The sequence below is a fragment of the Tympanuchus pallidicinctus genome, unplaced genomic scaffold, assembly GCF_026119805.1.
Source record: "Tympanuchus pallidicinctus isolate F22 unplaced genomic scaffold, pur_lepc_1.0 scaffold16, whole genome shotgun sequence".
Taxonomy (NCBI): domain Eukaryota; kingdom Metazoa; phylum Chordata; class Aves; order Galliformes; family Phasianidae; genus Tympanuchus; species Tympanuchus pallidicinctus.
In genome coordinates this window covers 4,293,850-4,310,616 of record NW_026294679.1, presented here as the reverse complement: position 1 = coordinate 4,310,616, position 16,767 = coordinate 4,293,850, and the positions used below count along the sequence as shown (strand labels likewise).

Below are 16,767 nucleotides of genomic sequence, written 5' to 3'. Positions count from 1 at the left end.
CTGGGGCTTAAAGGTTTGCCTCTCCCTGCTGTCAGTAGGTGAGCTGTCAGGGCTCACTGTCCTGCCTGTGTCTGAGACCTGGAGCGGAACCTGTTGCTTTGCCTCCATGTGTGTTTAAGGCTGTGCTTTTTTACATATTTCAAGTACACTGCCCGCCTTGTTCCAAAACCTGCTTACATAAACAGAGGCCAGACCTCAAATGTTTAAGCAGAAGAAATTATATAGGCTTACGTGGTTATTTCTCATTCATTCATTGGCATTTAATGCATGTGAGTGGTATGGGTCAAGCTTTGACCAGAGCTTGCTGTTTGCGTCTTAACAGTGCTTTAAAAAAAATCTTTTTAACAATAAGTAGAGTCTTTAGAGCTGAAACTCCTGTGGATACTCAGTGGTCAGCATCATTCTTGTGTTCAGCTTGGAGCAGGCTGAGCCCCACGCTGTCAGGGCTGAATTCAGTGTGCTCGCTGCAGCTGTTAGCAAGCAACTGCTTGTTAAACTGTGAAGTATTTTCCTTTAAGAAGTATTTCAGTCACGCTTGTCATAAGTCGAATTTGGAAATCATTTTCAGTAGATCCTCCTCCAGAAGTTGGGCATCGGAATGGAAAAAGCTGGCGGTGTTTTGGCAGGGCTGGGATGCTGAAGGGCTCAGCCTGCGGGCTGTGAGGCCTCGGTGCGGGGACAGGCGGGTGCCCGTGAGGGAGGGCGGCTGCCAGGCCCAGCAATGCCGGTGGTGGAACCCGTCGGAGCAGCTTTGGGCTGACTTGGTGGTGTGTCAGCACTGAGCAGCCTGGCCTGCTGGTGGATGGCTGCACCGTCCCCTTCCCAACCCTGAGTTTTGAGTTACAAACCCGAGTTTGTCGTGCAGCCATTGGCTGAGAGCAAAGGCTTCTCCCTGGGTTAGGGCGCAGAGCTGGCGCTGGGCACAGGTCATCTGTGCTAACACCGACATACCAAGGATCATAAACGTAAAAAGCAAAGCAGAAAGCTGGCTTGACAAATCACTTTTCCCAGATGGATGCGCTACTTGACAGAATTCTTTAGATAAAAGCTGTGGAATGTGAGTATGCTCAGATGGCAGCCTGTAGTCATCACCGGGACAACGCTGACGTTATTACGGAGCGCTTTAACTGCAGGATGATGTTGACATTATTGTAGTGCACTGTGACTCCTTCCTCTGTTCTTTGAACTACAGCGCAGAATCGTGCAGAACTGCTGCATTTGTGGTTAGATGAGGGAGTAATCATCCTGAGCTGAAGCTGTTATGTGATTTAGAGTGTTCTGTTTTTGAGCTGAGATTCCAAGTAGTGGGGAACAGCGTGATACAGGTCTATACACCTCCATTGAAATCCATCCGTGTGCAGTCCTGGCTGTGTACGTACAGGGATGCGTTCACTTGGTAGGACTGGGAACGATATGGACAGGATAGAGCTGAGAAAAGTGGCACCTGAGAGCCACTCGGGAGAACCCACTGGTGTGAAATTGCAGCCCTGACTGGAGGTCACACTTTGTGCTTTAGAGAAAACCTGGGACTGTTGTGAGCTCCAGGGAAACGTGATATTTCCAGGGCTTTGATCCCTGGGTGGTCACAGGGGAAAGTCAGGTTGAAATAGGTAACAAAAACACGGCTTTCAGGAGGTTCCTGTGTTTTGGTGCCTTTATTCAAAACAAACAAACAAATAAACCCTTCTTCAGCAAGGAACCTTTCCTCATTGATTCCAATGTGGGTTTCTAAATTGCTTCCTTTCCACCTGTGCTCCTGCTGGGGGTTCCCTGCTAGCTCAGCTTTGGGACAAGGCCTGCACTCCCTGTGCATTGCACATGCCCTAAAATGCTCAGCAAGCTCTGGGGTGGGTGGAAGCTGGGCTCCAGCTCCCTGGTGTTAGGTGGCTGTGTCGAGGCAGCCTTGCTGTTTCTCTTGTTCAAGCAGTAGCTTATTTTCTCACTTGCTTTTAAAAATCAGAATCACAATTGGTTTAATTTGCTGCTGGATTGTATTATCTCACTGCTCCTGCAGTTGTAACACAGTCAAAATTCCAGTGACTTCAGTCTTGTGGGAACAATAAAGCTGTACACAACAGCAACTTATATTAAAAATACCAACTTTCCCTGCATTCCCCAACACACGAGTCAGCACAGGCATGTTGAACAGCAAGGGCTTCAGCCAGCCAAGTGACAGTAATGCTGCTGTAATTCAGACCTCTAAGGCTGCCTTTTTCCATGTGTTTTCTCTCCGCAGCCCTCCTGGGCCAGGTGATGATATACAGTTGGCTTCTGCCCTTGGTCCTCCTGAGCAAGCCCAAGCTGTTTCCACGGCTTACGGAAATGTTGAGCCCACGGATGCTGCTGAGCTGACTGCAGCAAGGTATTGTGAGAGCATTATGGTGGGGTGCTGGGAGGGGTGAGGAGGGCCACAGAGCTCAGCAATAGCTGAGAAACTGCCACCTCTCTTGCTGGATGGATATATGTGTGCTACGGCCACTTATCTGAGGGGTTTGCTGAATCTGTAGCTGGTGGGGTGTTGTATTATCTTTACTGAGACTTAAATTTTTTTGTTCAAGCAAAACCTTCAAAGGAAGATGTTGTTTTCCTTTCTCCAAGAGTGAATCACTTTGGAGCAGAGGGCTGGACTATGTGAAGGTTCATTACAGGCATTTATTATTTTTAGATGCTTGTACTGTTTTTTCTTAGGTTTGTTTTTTTGGAAGGGGTTAGAATACAGGGTAACTGATCCTTCAGAGCTTTCTGACTCTTAAGAAGTTCCATAACAGCAGGATGCTGATGACCAAGCATTCAATTATCTCATTTCTGTTGGACACAGAGCTTTTTGTCTGCTTTTATTTGAGAAGGAAGTCTGTTGCTTTGTTGTGCTGGTGGCTGTTGGGTTGTCAAGATCTTTGGGTGTGAATTTGCCTTACCTGCCAACAGGGTGTGTTTAACCTTCAGTCACCGTGAATTCAGAGGAGTGTAAACATGTATGGAGTATTTAAGCTAGCATTAAACTGGTTAGCTAAAGTAGTAGTAATACACTATCAAAGGCAGAAAGAACCTTGTGGGGTTTGCACAGTCCACCTTAAAAGCCAGGTAACCTTGGCGTGGAGCTTCTTCCACCTGTCCCCAGGCTAGTTAGGCTGCTAATGCTGAGTAAATCTGAGAAACAAACTTCTTCCTACTACCAAGAGACAAGGGGATCTAGAGAAGCTCGCACAGGAAGCTCATGGTGTGGATTTCTTCTAGTCCTTGTAAGTTTTTACTTGAATAGTTGTGCTTTTTTGTGTTTAATAAATTTATTTGGATTAATTTTGTTCCAGGGATTCTGTTTTTCTCTTATTAATGCACTGTCTGTCATAATAGCAAACAATAGAAAAGAGTGAGCAGTGAGTGAGGTGGAGCTGTGAGATACTGAGTGCAGTAGAGTGAAACAAAACAAAAAAGAAACCAAACCTACCACCAAAAGTGCCAAGATTTACATAAGATCCCTTGAATACAGTCTAAATTACAAAGCTCTTTTGCCCCTGAGGAGATAGTTTGCTATTTGTAGGCAAAAAGACATGTCACCTTAGGAAACATTTTAGAAGAGCAGTCTTCACAGTATCTTAATTCACTGCTTCCTGTAAACCTTGTGGATTCACCCTGTTCATGTTCTTGTCTTGATCTGAGCTTTAAGGTTCATTATATTACGCCTTTTATTTTGATCTGCTTTATACGTTCTGTCTTAAAGATGGTTTTACATCTTTAAGTGTGCAAGAGTTGGTCTTGGGCAGAGCCCACAGCTGTGACGGGGCACAGCCTACAGCAATCACAGTGCCTGGGACTCGTTTCAATGCTCTCCTTTCTGTATCCCAGCCATAGTGAAGGTGCAAGGATTTTTGCAAGGGGTCACTGATAAAGGGTGCAAGCCAGGGATATGCAGCCTGCAGGAAGTGATAGCCTTTCAGTTGCTGAAACAGGTAGGTGAGAGAGAAAATGCACAGCGGTCAGCTAGGGTGAATCTGGCTGCAGGTAGTTGTCAACTGTTTGTAGGTTTTGAATTTTAAAAAGCCAAAATCTTTACAGTTGTTATCAGTATAGTTTTTCTTTTTGCTTTATTCTGTACCTGCTTTGACATAAAAGCCTGCCTGCTCTTTCGCTTGCCTTTCCTGGCCAGGCTGCCAGCTTTGCTGGCTCCTGTTAGTGCAGGTGGTTTGCACTTGGCAGAAGTGTTCCTTGCACATCTGGTGCTAAAATGCACCAGCTCACACGTGATCCCACCTGCAGATGCAGCTGGTAGGCAGGCTGGATTCATCTTGTGCAGCTGCATCACTTCCACTCCTGCCTGAAACAGGCTTCCAGCTCCCAGCAGTGACCCACAGTGGTTTGTTCAGTCCTGGCTGGATAACTGTAATGCTGAAAGCCAGTGAGAGCAATATTTCTATGGCACGTTGGGCTGTGCCCACCTTTGGGATCCTGCTGTCAGCAGGACTGAGCTTTTCTTGAGGGGAATCTGAGTGATATTTGTTGCTTTGTGCCTTTGCCTTATTCCTCATCTCTTCACCTGTGGCAGGGAGCAGGTACTTGCCTTTTTTTTTTTTTTTTTATTTTTTTTTACTGTTTTTGTGTAGAAATTCTGTACCACTGCTTTCACTGTGACTGCAGAGAAATTCTCCAGTGCACATGCATGCGATGTCACTGTGTTGATGCTCCTTGCTTACACCTGTGTGTTGTACTTACCAGGGTTATTAGGTGGCATAATCCTTTCCAGTCTATCTGCAATAAAATGTGATTACAAAGTGGGTTTTCTTGCAACGTATGTAGTTATCCATTAATAAGTTCCTTTTGTTTCCCCATCAGGAGCATCATATAATGCAGATGGTGGGCACTTTGTCAGGGGAAAATAATGGTGCGTGTAAGGCAGGGGTCAGTTTGTGCCAAATGTCTTCCAGATGGCAGTGCATAATAAGAGATCAGGTTGTTCATCCATCTGTCAGTCAAGAAACTGTATCTTTGTTTTGGTTCTCGGGGACTGCTTCTCCTCCCCTGCTGGTAATGTATTGATCAGAGGCATCAGGGCATCACATCTGCTTAATACTGCATTTTATTTACTGTATATACAGAGCAGTGCCCTGAAAAGAATTAGGTCAAGAGTTCATTGGCTGCTTGGCCAAGCATTTTTTTTGTCAGTGCATGTAGCTCTAGGAGAAATTCTTTTTGGACGTATTCCTGCTGCAGGTGCAGCACTCCTGTTTCGTGGGAGATATGTTGGGGACTGGAGGGGCACACGGAGCATCAGGAGGTGGCTTTTGAGAATTGCTGAAAAATACACAGAGGCAGAGGTGGAAAAGTGTGTTTTCAGCTCAGCTCAACTCAGCAGGATCCAGAGCAGCCAATGCATGGTTCATTGTGGGCTTAACATATTGGTGTTACAGCTTGTCAAAGCAAGACCTGTGCTTCCCAAGTCCCAGAAAGCAGAGCCCTTCTAAAAATGCCCATTCTGATAGCTTGTTTTGCTTTGCAGAGTGTCAGCAGTGGCATCAGTCAAAGGATATTGCTGAAGATGTTTTCCTTTTATGTGGAAAGGTGTAAAGGGGAGAGCTGAGGGACTGCAAAGGGCAGTGAGATGTGAGTGCTACTGCAAGCAGTTAGCTGAGATGCTTTCTTGTGTACACAATGTAATGTCTGTAACTGTGTGTACATTCCGTATTCTTGCTTAGCTGAGTCCACTTCGTAGTGTTTGTGTTTTGTGATTCTTTGTTTGCTCTCCAAACGTGTGTTCAGCATTTTCATATTCTTAGCAATTCACTTTTTCCTTGAAAAATCTTAACTTTCTCTCATCTCCATGTGACCCTATATAGTCACATAGCGTTTGTATATAGTCAATGCCATTGCTATATTAGGATAAAGACATTTTTAGCAAAGGGAAGAGTCTCCCCTGTGGAAAAAGGAAACAGCTTGCTTTTAAATAAAGGACTTGATGGGACTGGGGAGTCGGGAAGTTTGCGTCGGTGTCAGGACAGGGTGGGAAAGGAAGGAAGGGAGAGAAGTGCTCAGAGCAGAGATAATTGGCTGGTTTCTTGGAAGAAATAACATAATAGCTAGCCCATATGGCACAGAGCTACTTCGTGCATGTGAGCTAATTACGTAGACCCCTTTTAAGTGCTCGTGGTCTGTGTGGATAAACACTTTGGGGAATCACTGTCTCCACGCTGATACGTACTGTGGCTAAAGTTAGAGAGATGTGATTTATGGCTGTCCTTGCTTGTATGCATGTTTCTAAAGAAAGGAACAATTTGTCCCTGAACCTTACCAGCTCTCATCCAGTAATGCAGTTATTCAAGTATAACTACTGGGGGCAGGGAGAGGAAATTAAATTTGAAGGATAGAATGACAGAAATGGCCATTAATGCTTAGCTTAGGAAGCCTAAAAGCAGCTTCTCACCCCTGGCCTAGTTCCACCAACGTTTCCTTGGGTCTGAACTTGCAGAAACAAGTTGGGAAGCTGCCTCAGGGCACTTCTGTCCCCCTGGTGTGTCAGAGCCGCCCTTGGGAAGCACTTGGTGGCTGCAGTGCTCCTTTGGTTCCTTTTGAAGTCACTTAAACTGAGTGTTTATAATCTGTTGTGAGGAGAAAGGTCTCCGTGAGACCTGTACAGGAGTAATTAGGGATTCCTGTCATTCATCTCCATTGCATGTAGCAGAACAGTCTTGAATTCCTCTGGAAGATCATGCTTGGGTTTGTAAGAGCTGTCAAAGCTTTGCAGTAGTTTGCTGTTCATGTGGTCATCTGAGAATTTAAGTAGGCTTTGTAGGAAGAAGTAATTCATGGGAGGCAGGGGGGAGAGTACCAGTGATGGAACAGTGTGCTCCTGACAGAAGTTGAGATCTACTCAAACTCATCTTTTCAAGAGATTTCACTGCAGGTCTGTGGGCCTTATTTAAATTTATCAGCTGGTGATTTTTCGTGATTATTTTCTAGCACTTCCAAGCCTGATAGCTGTGAAGAAGCTGGTGGGCTCATTTCCGGGGATGTGCTGGTGGCTGCAGCCCCTGGTGGTGAAGTAGAGCTGCCTCCTCAGGAAGCTGGAAGTGTCACAGAGGAGATAAAGAGGTAATGTTCAGTGCTATTTCATGCATTTAAAGTAAATTTCCACATCTATATGTTTCTGTCTTAAAATATTGGGTGTTTTGCCTAAGTTGTGTGAACACTTTGTTGCTAGATTTTGAAACCAATTGCTAGGCGATGAAGACCTGCTTGTTCCACTACATTTCCTCTGGAAGACCAGAAGAGGGAGCTTGCACTACACTGGTTATTAGTGCACTGATCTTCCTCACTGTTTTTAAATTCTTAAATATTCAGTTGTTTGGTTTTTGGTTTTTTTTTGCTCCTCAAAAGAACTGTTTTGCTCATTCCTCTTCAGATGCTGCATTGTAGTTGACAATAGTGAAGAAAGAAGTTCAGCTTGGTTTCATTCTTGCTAAAGAAACATCTCCATTTCAAAGCTAATCTTTCTCTCCTTCAGCTTTGCACTGACTGTTAAATGGCCTCAGGGAATTCTGCTGGGAAAACCCCCAGGCTGTGTCCTCCCATCTCAGATATAGACAAGAGGACACATGTCTGGGTATTCATGTCACAGCTTTGGGTGGTGCCTGTCTTGTGGGTGATTAACCACTGTGCTGCTGTGGCTTGGCAATAATGGCATGCCCTCACTGTGACATCTATTAATGGGAAAGGTCACAGCACGGTTGAGAATATTAAATGGGAACTCTCTGGAGAGTGTCTTTCTCCACCCCACAGATACAGGTTGGCAGCTTGTGACAAGCATGCTGCAAGATGGGAGACACCATGGGAAATACAGCTGTTCTGCTTAATGTGACATTCAGAAATGTCAGAAGGTGCTGGTGTCAGCAGGAGGATACCCTGAATCACGGATGGGAGCGTACACAATAGATGTGTTCTGCTGTGGAACAGAGAATGAATAGCTATCAGCAAACGCTACTCAAAAATCATCTACAGTTTCATGCCTAGGAAATGTGTTGGTGAATTTACCTTTATATATTTCTGAGAATTTTGATCAGAAAGTGGTGTCCTAAGCTCTAGTTTAAGTTACATGCTTGCTGTGACATAGGGTTAGTTCTTTGCTCCTTTATGGTACTGTACACACCTGTTCTTTTTAAGTGCATACAGTTGGTAGGGAAAAGAAGTGTCTGAAGGTCTGTTTGGCAGCAGCCTGCAAGTTCTGTCATCTGGAGAGAATTCTCTGAACAGAGGATATTCTGGTCGTTCTCTAAAAGCTGCATGAAGAGATGAGAAATCATTTGAGAAGTGTACGGACAGGCAGAGCTGACTGCTGAAAATGTGCGTTTAAGAATCTCTTTGGTGAGGTAAACAACAGAGTAATGAAGTAAACAATTAAGTAATATTAATAGAATTGCTTGATGCAACATCAAAACCCAGCCTGGGCTGTCGCTAACCGAAATGTGCATCTTCATTATCATTGGAGATGAGCAGTCTGATCACCTGCAGCCTTCTCTAAAGCTGAACTTCTCTGATGTGTTTGCTCTTTTTGCTCTGTGAACACAAGTTTATCAGAGATCATAATGCATGTGGAGGTGGGAATTGGAGAGATCTGTAGGATAAAGAGAGCTTTTCCATTCTCCTCATATTACTGTCCAAACAGTTCTTTGTTGTTATAATCAGCCCCTTATGTTAATGTCTCTTGGGCCTTCATGTACTTTTCTGTAATTTCTGTTTATCAGATCAACCCAAACAGGACACAGAAAATAATAGTGTGCAAGCTGGATTATTTTTCATTTTGTCACATTTATGGCAGCTGTTTGCACAGTGAGGTGCTAAACTTCTGCAAGTGCTTTGCCTCTGCACAGTTTTCTGCAAAATAGATTCTTGAGGCGTTTCAGTCTCCTCTGATTATGATGAGCTGCTTATGAACTGCATCACAGGCACTTAATAATTTGGTAGAAGTGCTGAAATATTGCTAGTGAGTGTAACTTGTCATTTAAGGAACCACTGTGGATAGAGCTAGCAAGAATCTGGAGAGCTGATCCATTCCCAATTGTGTTGTCAGGGAGAGAGATGGATGGGATGCATTCTGCATCTGTTTCTAGTTTTTGTTTTTAAGTGTACTGCATGAACTGTATTGTAGCATGCTTTCTAGGTTATGTAGACTGTCTGGTGCACAAATGAAGTGATTTTTGTGGAAGAAGCAACAGTGTGAAGATGTTGAAATGAAGTTGCTTAGGTCTCGGAAACTAAAAACCAGGGATTTTTCTTGAGGCTCGATGGTTGATAACCTGCAAAGCATTCACCTCATAAGTAGACAACATAAGTAAATTTCTTTCATGTTACCAACCAGTCCTCCAAGAAATGGGCAAAAATGAGCCACTCTGCTCATCCATTCATTTCCTCTGTTTCAGCCTTTTGAATGAGATTGTGTCTCCCAGCCTTTGGCCTGAGAGCTGTGCTCAGCACTGTGCAGTCTCGAGCAGGAGGATGCTTTGTGCTGCTCACTCCGTCTTGCCAGCCTGTTCCATCAAATCCTAAGAATGTCTGCTCTGTTTACAGCTCAAAGTGCTGTAGACGAAGTGCATTTTCTTGTCACCGCTTGTAGGCTTTTATGGTGGGGTCCCCAGACAAGGGACAGCATCCTGCAGGCTTCTCTGGGTGACCCCGTCGCTGTGTGTGATGGGCAGGGTTCCTGGAGACCCCAAGGTCTGGCAGAGGACAGCTTCCATAAAACAGCAACAATTCAACAAATAGTTTCCACTGATTTGAATTTTAAAAGCCAAGTCAGGATATGTTAATGGGCACTTAATAGAAATGTGAAATTGTACCAATTTTCTGACCATATCTTTGTTTAGAATTTGTGCTCCCCGAGGTGCACCCTGCATGCTCATGCTCTAAGAAGGCAATTAGTTGTGTGTTGTAAAGCTGCTGCCTGCATGTGGCTGTGGACAAAAGGGTGATGGTGGCCCTGTGTTTGCTGCTTATTGCTGTGTATTTTACAGGTTCCCTCAGGCGATATATGATGATTTCCTTGCTTCTAAAACAGGTTCAACAGCATGAAAATGAATATGTCATTACACTAATCCATCCACAAGGAATTTTAGAGTGGCGTTAATCATCTTGCTGTGGCAGTACAAGGGCAGGACAGGCATCATGTATCTGTGCTGGTGCTGCCAGCAGGGAGGAGGATTTGAGGGATATGGATGCCTCCTGTGTTAGAGCAGGCAATACAGGGTTAGACTGGGGCCAGGTTTGTGTTTCTCAGCTGTCAATGATGTGGCTGAGTAGGGCCAGTGCTTTTGGGGCAGGAGCTCCACCTACCCCTACTGCTGGGTTTTGGCCCATCCTTTAAAAGGAAGAACCTGAAAAATACTGAAAAGACTCGAACCAATTTTCTGTGGAGTCTTTCAGATTCAAAATGAAGCTGTAGGTGAGCGTAAGAAGACACCAATTCAAGGCTGCCCTTGAACCTTAACGTAGGTCTTGCAGATCTGTGGGATGAAAAGCCCTCCTTGTTCCTTGGGTGGCATCTCTGCATGGCTGCCATGGAGGCTTCCCTGCTCTCAAAAGCACATCTCCCTATCTGTACATGGAATCTGTTATGTTTGGTTCTCACCTTACCCATCCTAATTCACCACTGGGCCCTGAAAGACTGCAGAGCCCGTGGCATCCTGAAGAGAAGCATTTAGAGACCTCTTTTATTGGCTTTGCAGTGGGTTTCTAACACAGGAAATTTCAATAACTAAGCAGGAAATTCAATAACTATTATCCATAACTCTTAATGCCATTGATCTCACTTGCAATTTAGATTAAGCAGTGACCTTAGCAACTGAACACTGATCAATTGTGTGTGTGCACATCTAGGGAGTATTTATTTGTTTCCTTTTTTGGGGGAATGTATTCTAGCATTTGTTTCCTATGAGCTGCACTGTCTATTTTGAGAGCATCATCACAGGTCACCTGTTTTTTTTTTCTTGACTTGGGAGTTAGAAACATTTTGTTAATGCACTCAGGCTTTAAATTCTGAGATACTGTGTTTTTTTCAGGGACTAATAATGGAGCAATGCAAATAAAGCACTCACGTTAATCTAAGTAAATGGAGGCATTTGATGTAAGATGAAGTTGAACCTCTAAAGATTTACACCTAGTATCAGCTCGTGTTATTTTGTGGCATACCCTTTGATACCATGGCAATGCAGAAAGGGCTGTGTAATGCCCAGCCTTGTGCAAAGGCAATAGAAAGAATGGCTTTTCTTTTTCTTGAAGAATATATTGAAAAACTCATTTAACAGGGTTCTTGATGATTTTGCTACTTAGGTTTCATTTATGCTCTCCTGGGTGCCCTTCAAGCCCATGTAAATAAAAGGAACAGCTACAAAATGAATAAACCAAAAGTCAGTAAAAAACAACAACCAAACAGAAGATCTGCGATGATGGTTTCAATCTGAAGCTCTTCGGTTCTTAATCTAGGATGGAATTTCTGATTTATATGTGCTGGATGAGATCAAATTAGGGATAGCTAAGGATGGTGATCTGTCCTTACATTGCTGACTAAATACTATTATCTCAGTAACAGTGCACATGAACAGAACTAAAAGTCTATTTGTTAGGCACTACTAAAACATAGGCATTATTACAATTTATGTTAGCATTTTTTCTTACAGTAAGCCAAAAGGGGATAAATTTGTTGTATATTTCACATATTTCCTTTGTTCTTTCAGTTGTAGCATGGAGTTGCTCCATAAAACTAAGGGAAGAGAGAAATATTTGGTGATGCTGTGGTACAGCATTACATCCTGCCACTGTCCCTGTGCCATGGCAGTGCAGGCAGTGAGCTGGACTGTGGAGCAAACTGTCTGGAGAAATACACACAGAATCAGTGTGGTGCTGCATTGATTCCTGCTGGCAGAGCTCTGTGTTTAACATCAGAGTAGCAATAACCAGGTAAAGCAAAGAGCTGTAGTGAAGGGGAGCAAATGGTTTGTGGCAAGTCAGCTGGCAGCCTCAGCAGCTCACTGCTCAAGGAATCCTTTGAGTGACTCTCAGTTATAAGGTTGATGGCCTCTTGGTCACGAGAGAGGGAGAGAGGAGTAAGGAACAAAAATCTGGCTACAGGAGGGAGAAGAATAAACCAAGAAAAGGAAATTGTAGCTGCGGCAGGGCTGAAAAGTGTGGTGGTGGGTAAAGAAGTGCAAGAAAATGTATGGCGTGTTTAGAACCATGCATTATGCACTCTATAATGACCAGTGCTTGAATTCTTAAGCAGCTTTGGGGGGAGGATTTGGAGTGCAGGAGCCCTCGGCCTTGGGGTGCCCTGAAAGGGCTGTGCTTCAAAAGCTGCCAGTGCTTTTATGTGCTGATGTGCTCTCCAGTGTGCAGGCAGCCTCCCCTAGGCACTGGCTGGCCTTGCAACTATACAGAACAGCATTGATTTTCTTGGTGCAATGTGGTCTTTTTAGTCTGTTAGTGAAGGTGATGAGCTTATGACTGATATGTCTTATCAGTCTGATGTTATGGGTGCCCTATTCACGAGCGCTTTGAAACCAGGCAGCCTACAAATAAAGGAATCCTTGGGATACAAACTGCTTCTCAGGACGCATTCAAGGCTTTGGGATCCCAAGGTAATATCATCTAAATCTCAGTGTTTATTTTTAGGATCCCATTTATAAAATGATCTCTCCTTTGTTAACATTTCCCCCTTTTAAAAATTGCTTTAAAAGAGGCAGTATTGTTCCTCAGGGCTTCGACAGCAGCCTTCAGCATGTCAGAGAAACCCACTTTAGTTACTGGGTTGTTTGCTTTTGCTCTGTTCTGTGCTGTTGGCTGCACACAGTGCTGGCTTCTGCACAGTACCCCAGTCCTTGATTGCAATTGAGATGTTTGGGCTGAGATTTGGGCACCCATCCCAAGGGGGGAGGTAAGATATGAGAGGCAGTGCTTTCTTGCAGAGGGCTCTTTGATGTTTGGTAGTGTGTGTATGTGTGTGGCCACGTTTATAACTAGCCTTAGGGCTTAGCGAGGTCTATGGTGAAGCCAAGAACAAAACATAAGTTTTACTTAATCATAAATCCTATCACAGTCCTGCCCAGCACGGCTTTTTTGATGGAAGCCAAAAATTTCAAATTGGGTGCTGGTGACCCAAGTCTGAATTTATATATAAACACAAAATGGCATAAGACCAAATATTTAGGGGCTGTAGCAAATATTTCATAAAGGCCGAAGTGAATGAAACAAACAGAAGGAAGTGATAAATTTTAAAGGATGGCACTGAATATTTAGATACCCTTTTTGAGCCTTGGAATCACAGTAAGTTATGTGGATGGTGTCTGGAACAACCCTGGGCTGAGAAGCCTAGGCATCTTCAACTCCTTTGAAGCCACAGTGAGATTTTGGTTTTTGAGCCCCAGCTGTGTGTTTTTCAGGTCCCAGGCTAGTTCTTACCAGATGTACTTTTATGGTATCAACACAGTTCTTATATTTTTAAAAGCCAGCACTAAATTTAGTACTAAATTAGCACTTCTGTTGGCAGGCCTAAAGGATGGACTGAGGCCAGGCAGGAGAGGGAAAGCTCCCCTCACATGGAGCTACAGGGAGAGCCCACGTTGTGGGCTGCTCTGCATCTGTGTTCACTCCTGTGGTTGGGGTCAGTGCTTCTGTATCCATGGAGGAATAAAATGTCACAGCCAGCTTTTCAAAGTTGCTTTTGCTGTAATTGTATAACACTTCATTGCATGCACTGAAGTGTGTGTAGTGAAATGATGTGATGCTCTGAGCATTCAGAACAACTTGAAGAAAAGCGTGGCTTCAGGTGAATGTAGCAAGGAGCAAAGTGATAGGCATTTTAAATGCACATTTTATATTTGTTAGGAAAGTACCACAATATTCCCATTTTCTCCACTGCAGGACAAATGGTGCCTCTGTTCTCCCTGTTGGCTCCCAGAAAACTGCAAGGGCTTCATTTTCTCATTGTGGAGTTTGCCTTTCTTAGAATTATTGTCTTCTTTATTCTGCAATAAATAAAACCCAATAGGGAGCTCTTATGGCAATCAGAAGACCAATCATCTGTAGCTCAGCACAGCTACCATGCATAAAACTGAGCAGTAACCTCAACCTAATAGGTTCCCTAAATGCAGCCCTGTAATTGCAGGCTGGTACCACTTCCTGCACTGGGTTGGTATCTCAGATTTATTAACCATTGCAAAGCTACTGCCAGGGTATACAGATTACTTTTTTTCCAGGCTCTTCCTCTGAATTCTGTATTTTACTTGGACGAGCTCCTGACAGGTGTATTACCTGAGGTTCTGTTAAAAATGAGCATTCTGAATCATTTTCTTATGTGGCTGTACAGATCTGCTGTCATTAGCAGCGTCGTCCAGCTTACAGCATTTAGTGCTTCTCCTTGTAAATATCTGCAGAAGTGCTTTCTGCTGCTAAAGGGCTTAAAAGCAGCCCATGTGCTCTAGTGCAGGCAGTGGGCAAACACTACTGGATTTTCCTTCTTGCAAGCAGAAACAATAAAAACCAGAAGCTACTGAAGGTGCAAGTCTACTGAGGTCTCCACTGAAATGCTGGGGAGGGTGCTTTGAAGTCAGTGAGTTCTAATATCCCTATTAAATATATTTGAGCCTTCTGACCCCTCTGCCCCAGCATGGATCCAGAAGTATCACACAGCCTCAGGCTGTTTGTTTCTCGAGTGTTTAATTCCGAGTATAAGTAGTGATGCAGCTGATACCCTTTTTAGGGTCCTTAGGATGCTGTGGAACACAGCGTGCACATGGAGGTCTCTGCTGAATGTGGTGTATAAAATTTATACACAGGAGTGGTCGTGCCCAGCCCTTTTGGCTTGTTCCCCCATAGAGAGGGGCCACAAGAAAGAAGGAGACAGTCTCTTTAGTAGGGTCTGTTGTAATATGATAAGAGGAAATTGGTTCAAACTGGAAGAGGGGACTTTTACACTGGGTTTAAGGAGAAAGGTTTTTACAAGAATGGTGGTGAGGCACTGCACAGGCTGCCCAGAGAGGTGGTGGTGTCCCATCCCTTGAGACACCTGAGGTCAGGGGATGGGCTCTGAGCACCTGATGGAGCTGTGGGCATCCCTGCAGATTGCTGGGGGGTTGGACCAGATGGCCTTTAATGTCCCTTCCAACTGAAATGATTCTATGAATTCTGTTGCCTTACTACCCCCAGAGAGGGATAAGCCTGTTCAGAGGGTTTGGATTATGGTTTGTTTTTGCTTGTGCTTTGCAGGCTGAAAGATCCCTACCACTGCTCTTGCTTGTGTTCGGTTGAGAGCATCCCCATGGTTCTGTACCTTCTGGCCCTGCCAGGGGGCTGTGTGTGCGGTGGCAAAGCCCCAATCCCTTCGGATGGAGCGTTGCGGGTGGGGAAAGCTCCCACATTGCCATGTTTACCTTGGCTGCTCATGATATTCTCCCTCTGTCCCTCATGGACGATTCCATTTCTGCAAGAGGGATGAGCTCATTTGTTTAAAAGAAACAAGCGGCCGCTCTGCTTATTAATCCTCTCTGCAGTTGTCCCAGTGTGTCCAACTTGCCTCTTATGGAAAGGAAATGTATGCACAGCATCCCGGGTCCGCCAGCATTTGCATTTCAAATCAGCTGAGTCAACACAATGCAATGGTCCTGCCTGTAGGTCCTTAGGGAGCCACAGTAGCTGACAATGTGTGCTTAAAGGGAGGGTCTGCTTTTCTTCTTCTTTTTTTTTTTTTTGGATTTTTTTTTCCTGAAGGCAGTTTCCATAGCCAGCAGTGCTGCGTTCGAGGCGCTTGCACCGTAGCTGCACGGACCTCTGATGTTCAGCAGATGATTATTAGCCTGTCACAGTGGCCGGGATTTCATTTTATTTTCTAACTAACGTTCATCTGGACGGGAAGGGGAAAAAAAATAAAATAAAAAAAAAAAATAACTGGCAACTGTTCAAAGAAGAGAGGCTGCTGCTCAAGTGCTCCTGCCTGTGCTGCCACTGATGCAAGCAGCTGTTCCCATCTGCAGTGCAGCACCGCAGGCTCTGCACAGGCACGGCTCGCCGAGGGAGCTGCCCGCACACCTAGCTGCCAGCCCGGGGCACGCTGAGGATGGGAGGCTCGCAGTCCCTGCAGCAGGCACAGGCAGGGAGCCTGGCCCGGGAGCCGTCGGAGGCGATGTAAGTCTGTCCGCATTCCCTTCGCTCTCGTCTTTTCTGCCGCGCTGCTGGGCCCGCAGCCTTCCGCACCTCTGCTCCGCGATGCGGTGGGGGGCTGATTTGTGCGCGTGAGGCCTTTGTTTAATGCCGGCTGCGTTCAGGTGGGGACGTGGTTGTGGTGTTGGTGAATATCACGAGCTGTCTTTCATTGAGCTCCCACCTCGCTCGGGCTGCCCACCTCATCTCGGTGCTGTGGAGCCATGCCTGGTGCCATACGTTTGTCTCCGTGTTTTGGATGCGTAGCGAATCAAGCACAATGACCGTTTACAACGGAACAAAAACCTGCCCCTTCCCCCTCCCAAACCCACCATCGTTGGGTTTTCTGTTTAAAATGCACAGCGTGGAGCTGCTTTCCTCAGAGCTTCTCTCTGCTGTTCTCTGTACAGATGCTGTTTTTCAGGTCACATCACCCCTGTCAGCATCAGTCTTTGGTATTGCACTCTGTGATGAATTGTGAGAGCGAGGTGTCTGCAGCTCTTGCTGAAGGCAGCTCTGAAGGATCGGCTCACTGGAGGGGGAGGAAAGGAAAAAGCAAATGTCACTGAGCAAAAGTGATCACTTTTTCACATTGCT

At 45.0% G+C, this 16,767-nt stretch overlaps 1 protein-coding gene across 1 annotated transcript in view; it reads left to right on the top strand.

The window, feature by feature from the left end:
- The window catches only part of TACC2 (transforming acidic coiled-coil containing protein 2), a 115,107-nt gene that overhangs the window by 47,411 nt on the left and 50,929 nt on the right, over positions 1 to 16,767 (top strand). The window contains exons 7-8 of the mRNA XM_052677138.1: positions 2,237 to 2,362; positions 6,949 to 7,080. Coding sequence (XP_052533098.1) covers positions 2,237 to 2,362; positions 6,949 to 7,080 — 258 coding nt within the window. The remainder of the gene's footprint in view (positions 1 to 2,236; positions 2,363 to 6,948; positions 7,081 to 16,767) is intronic.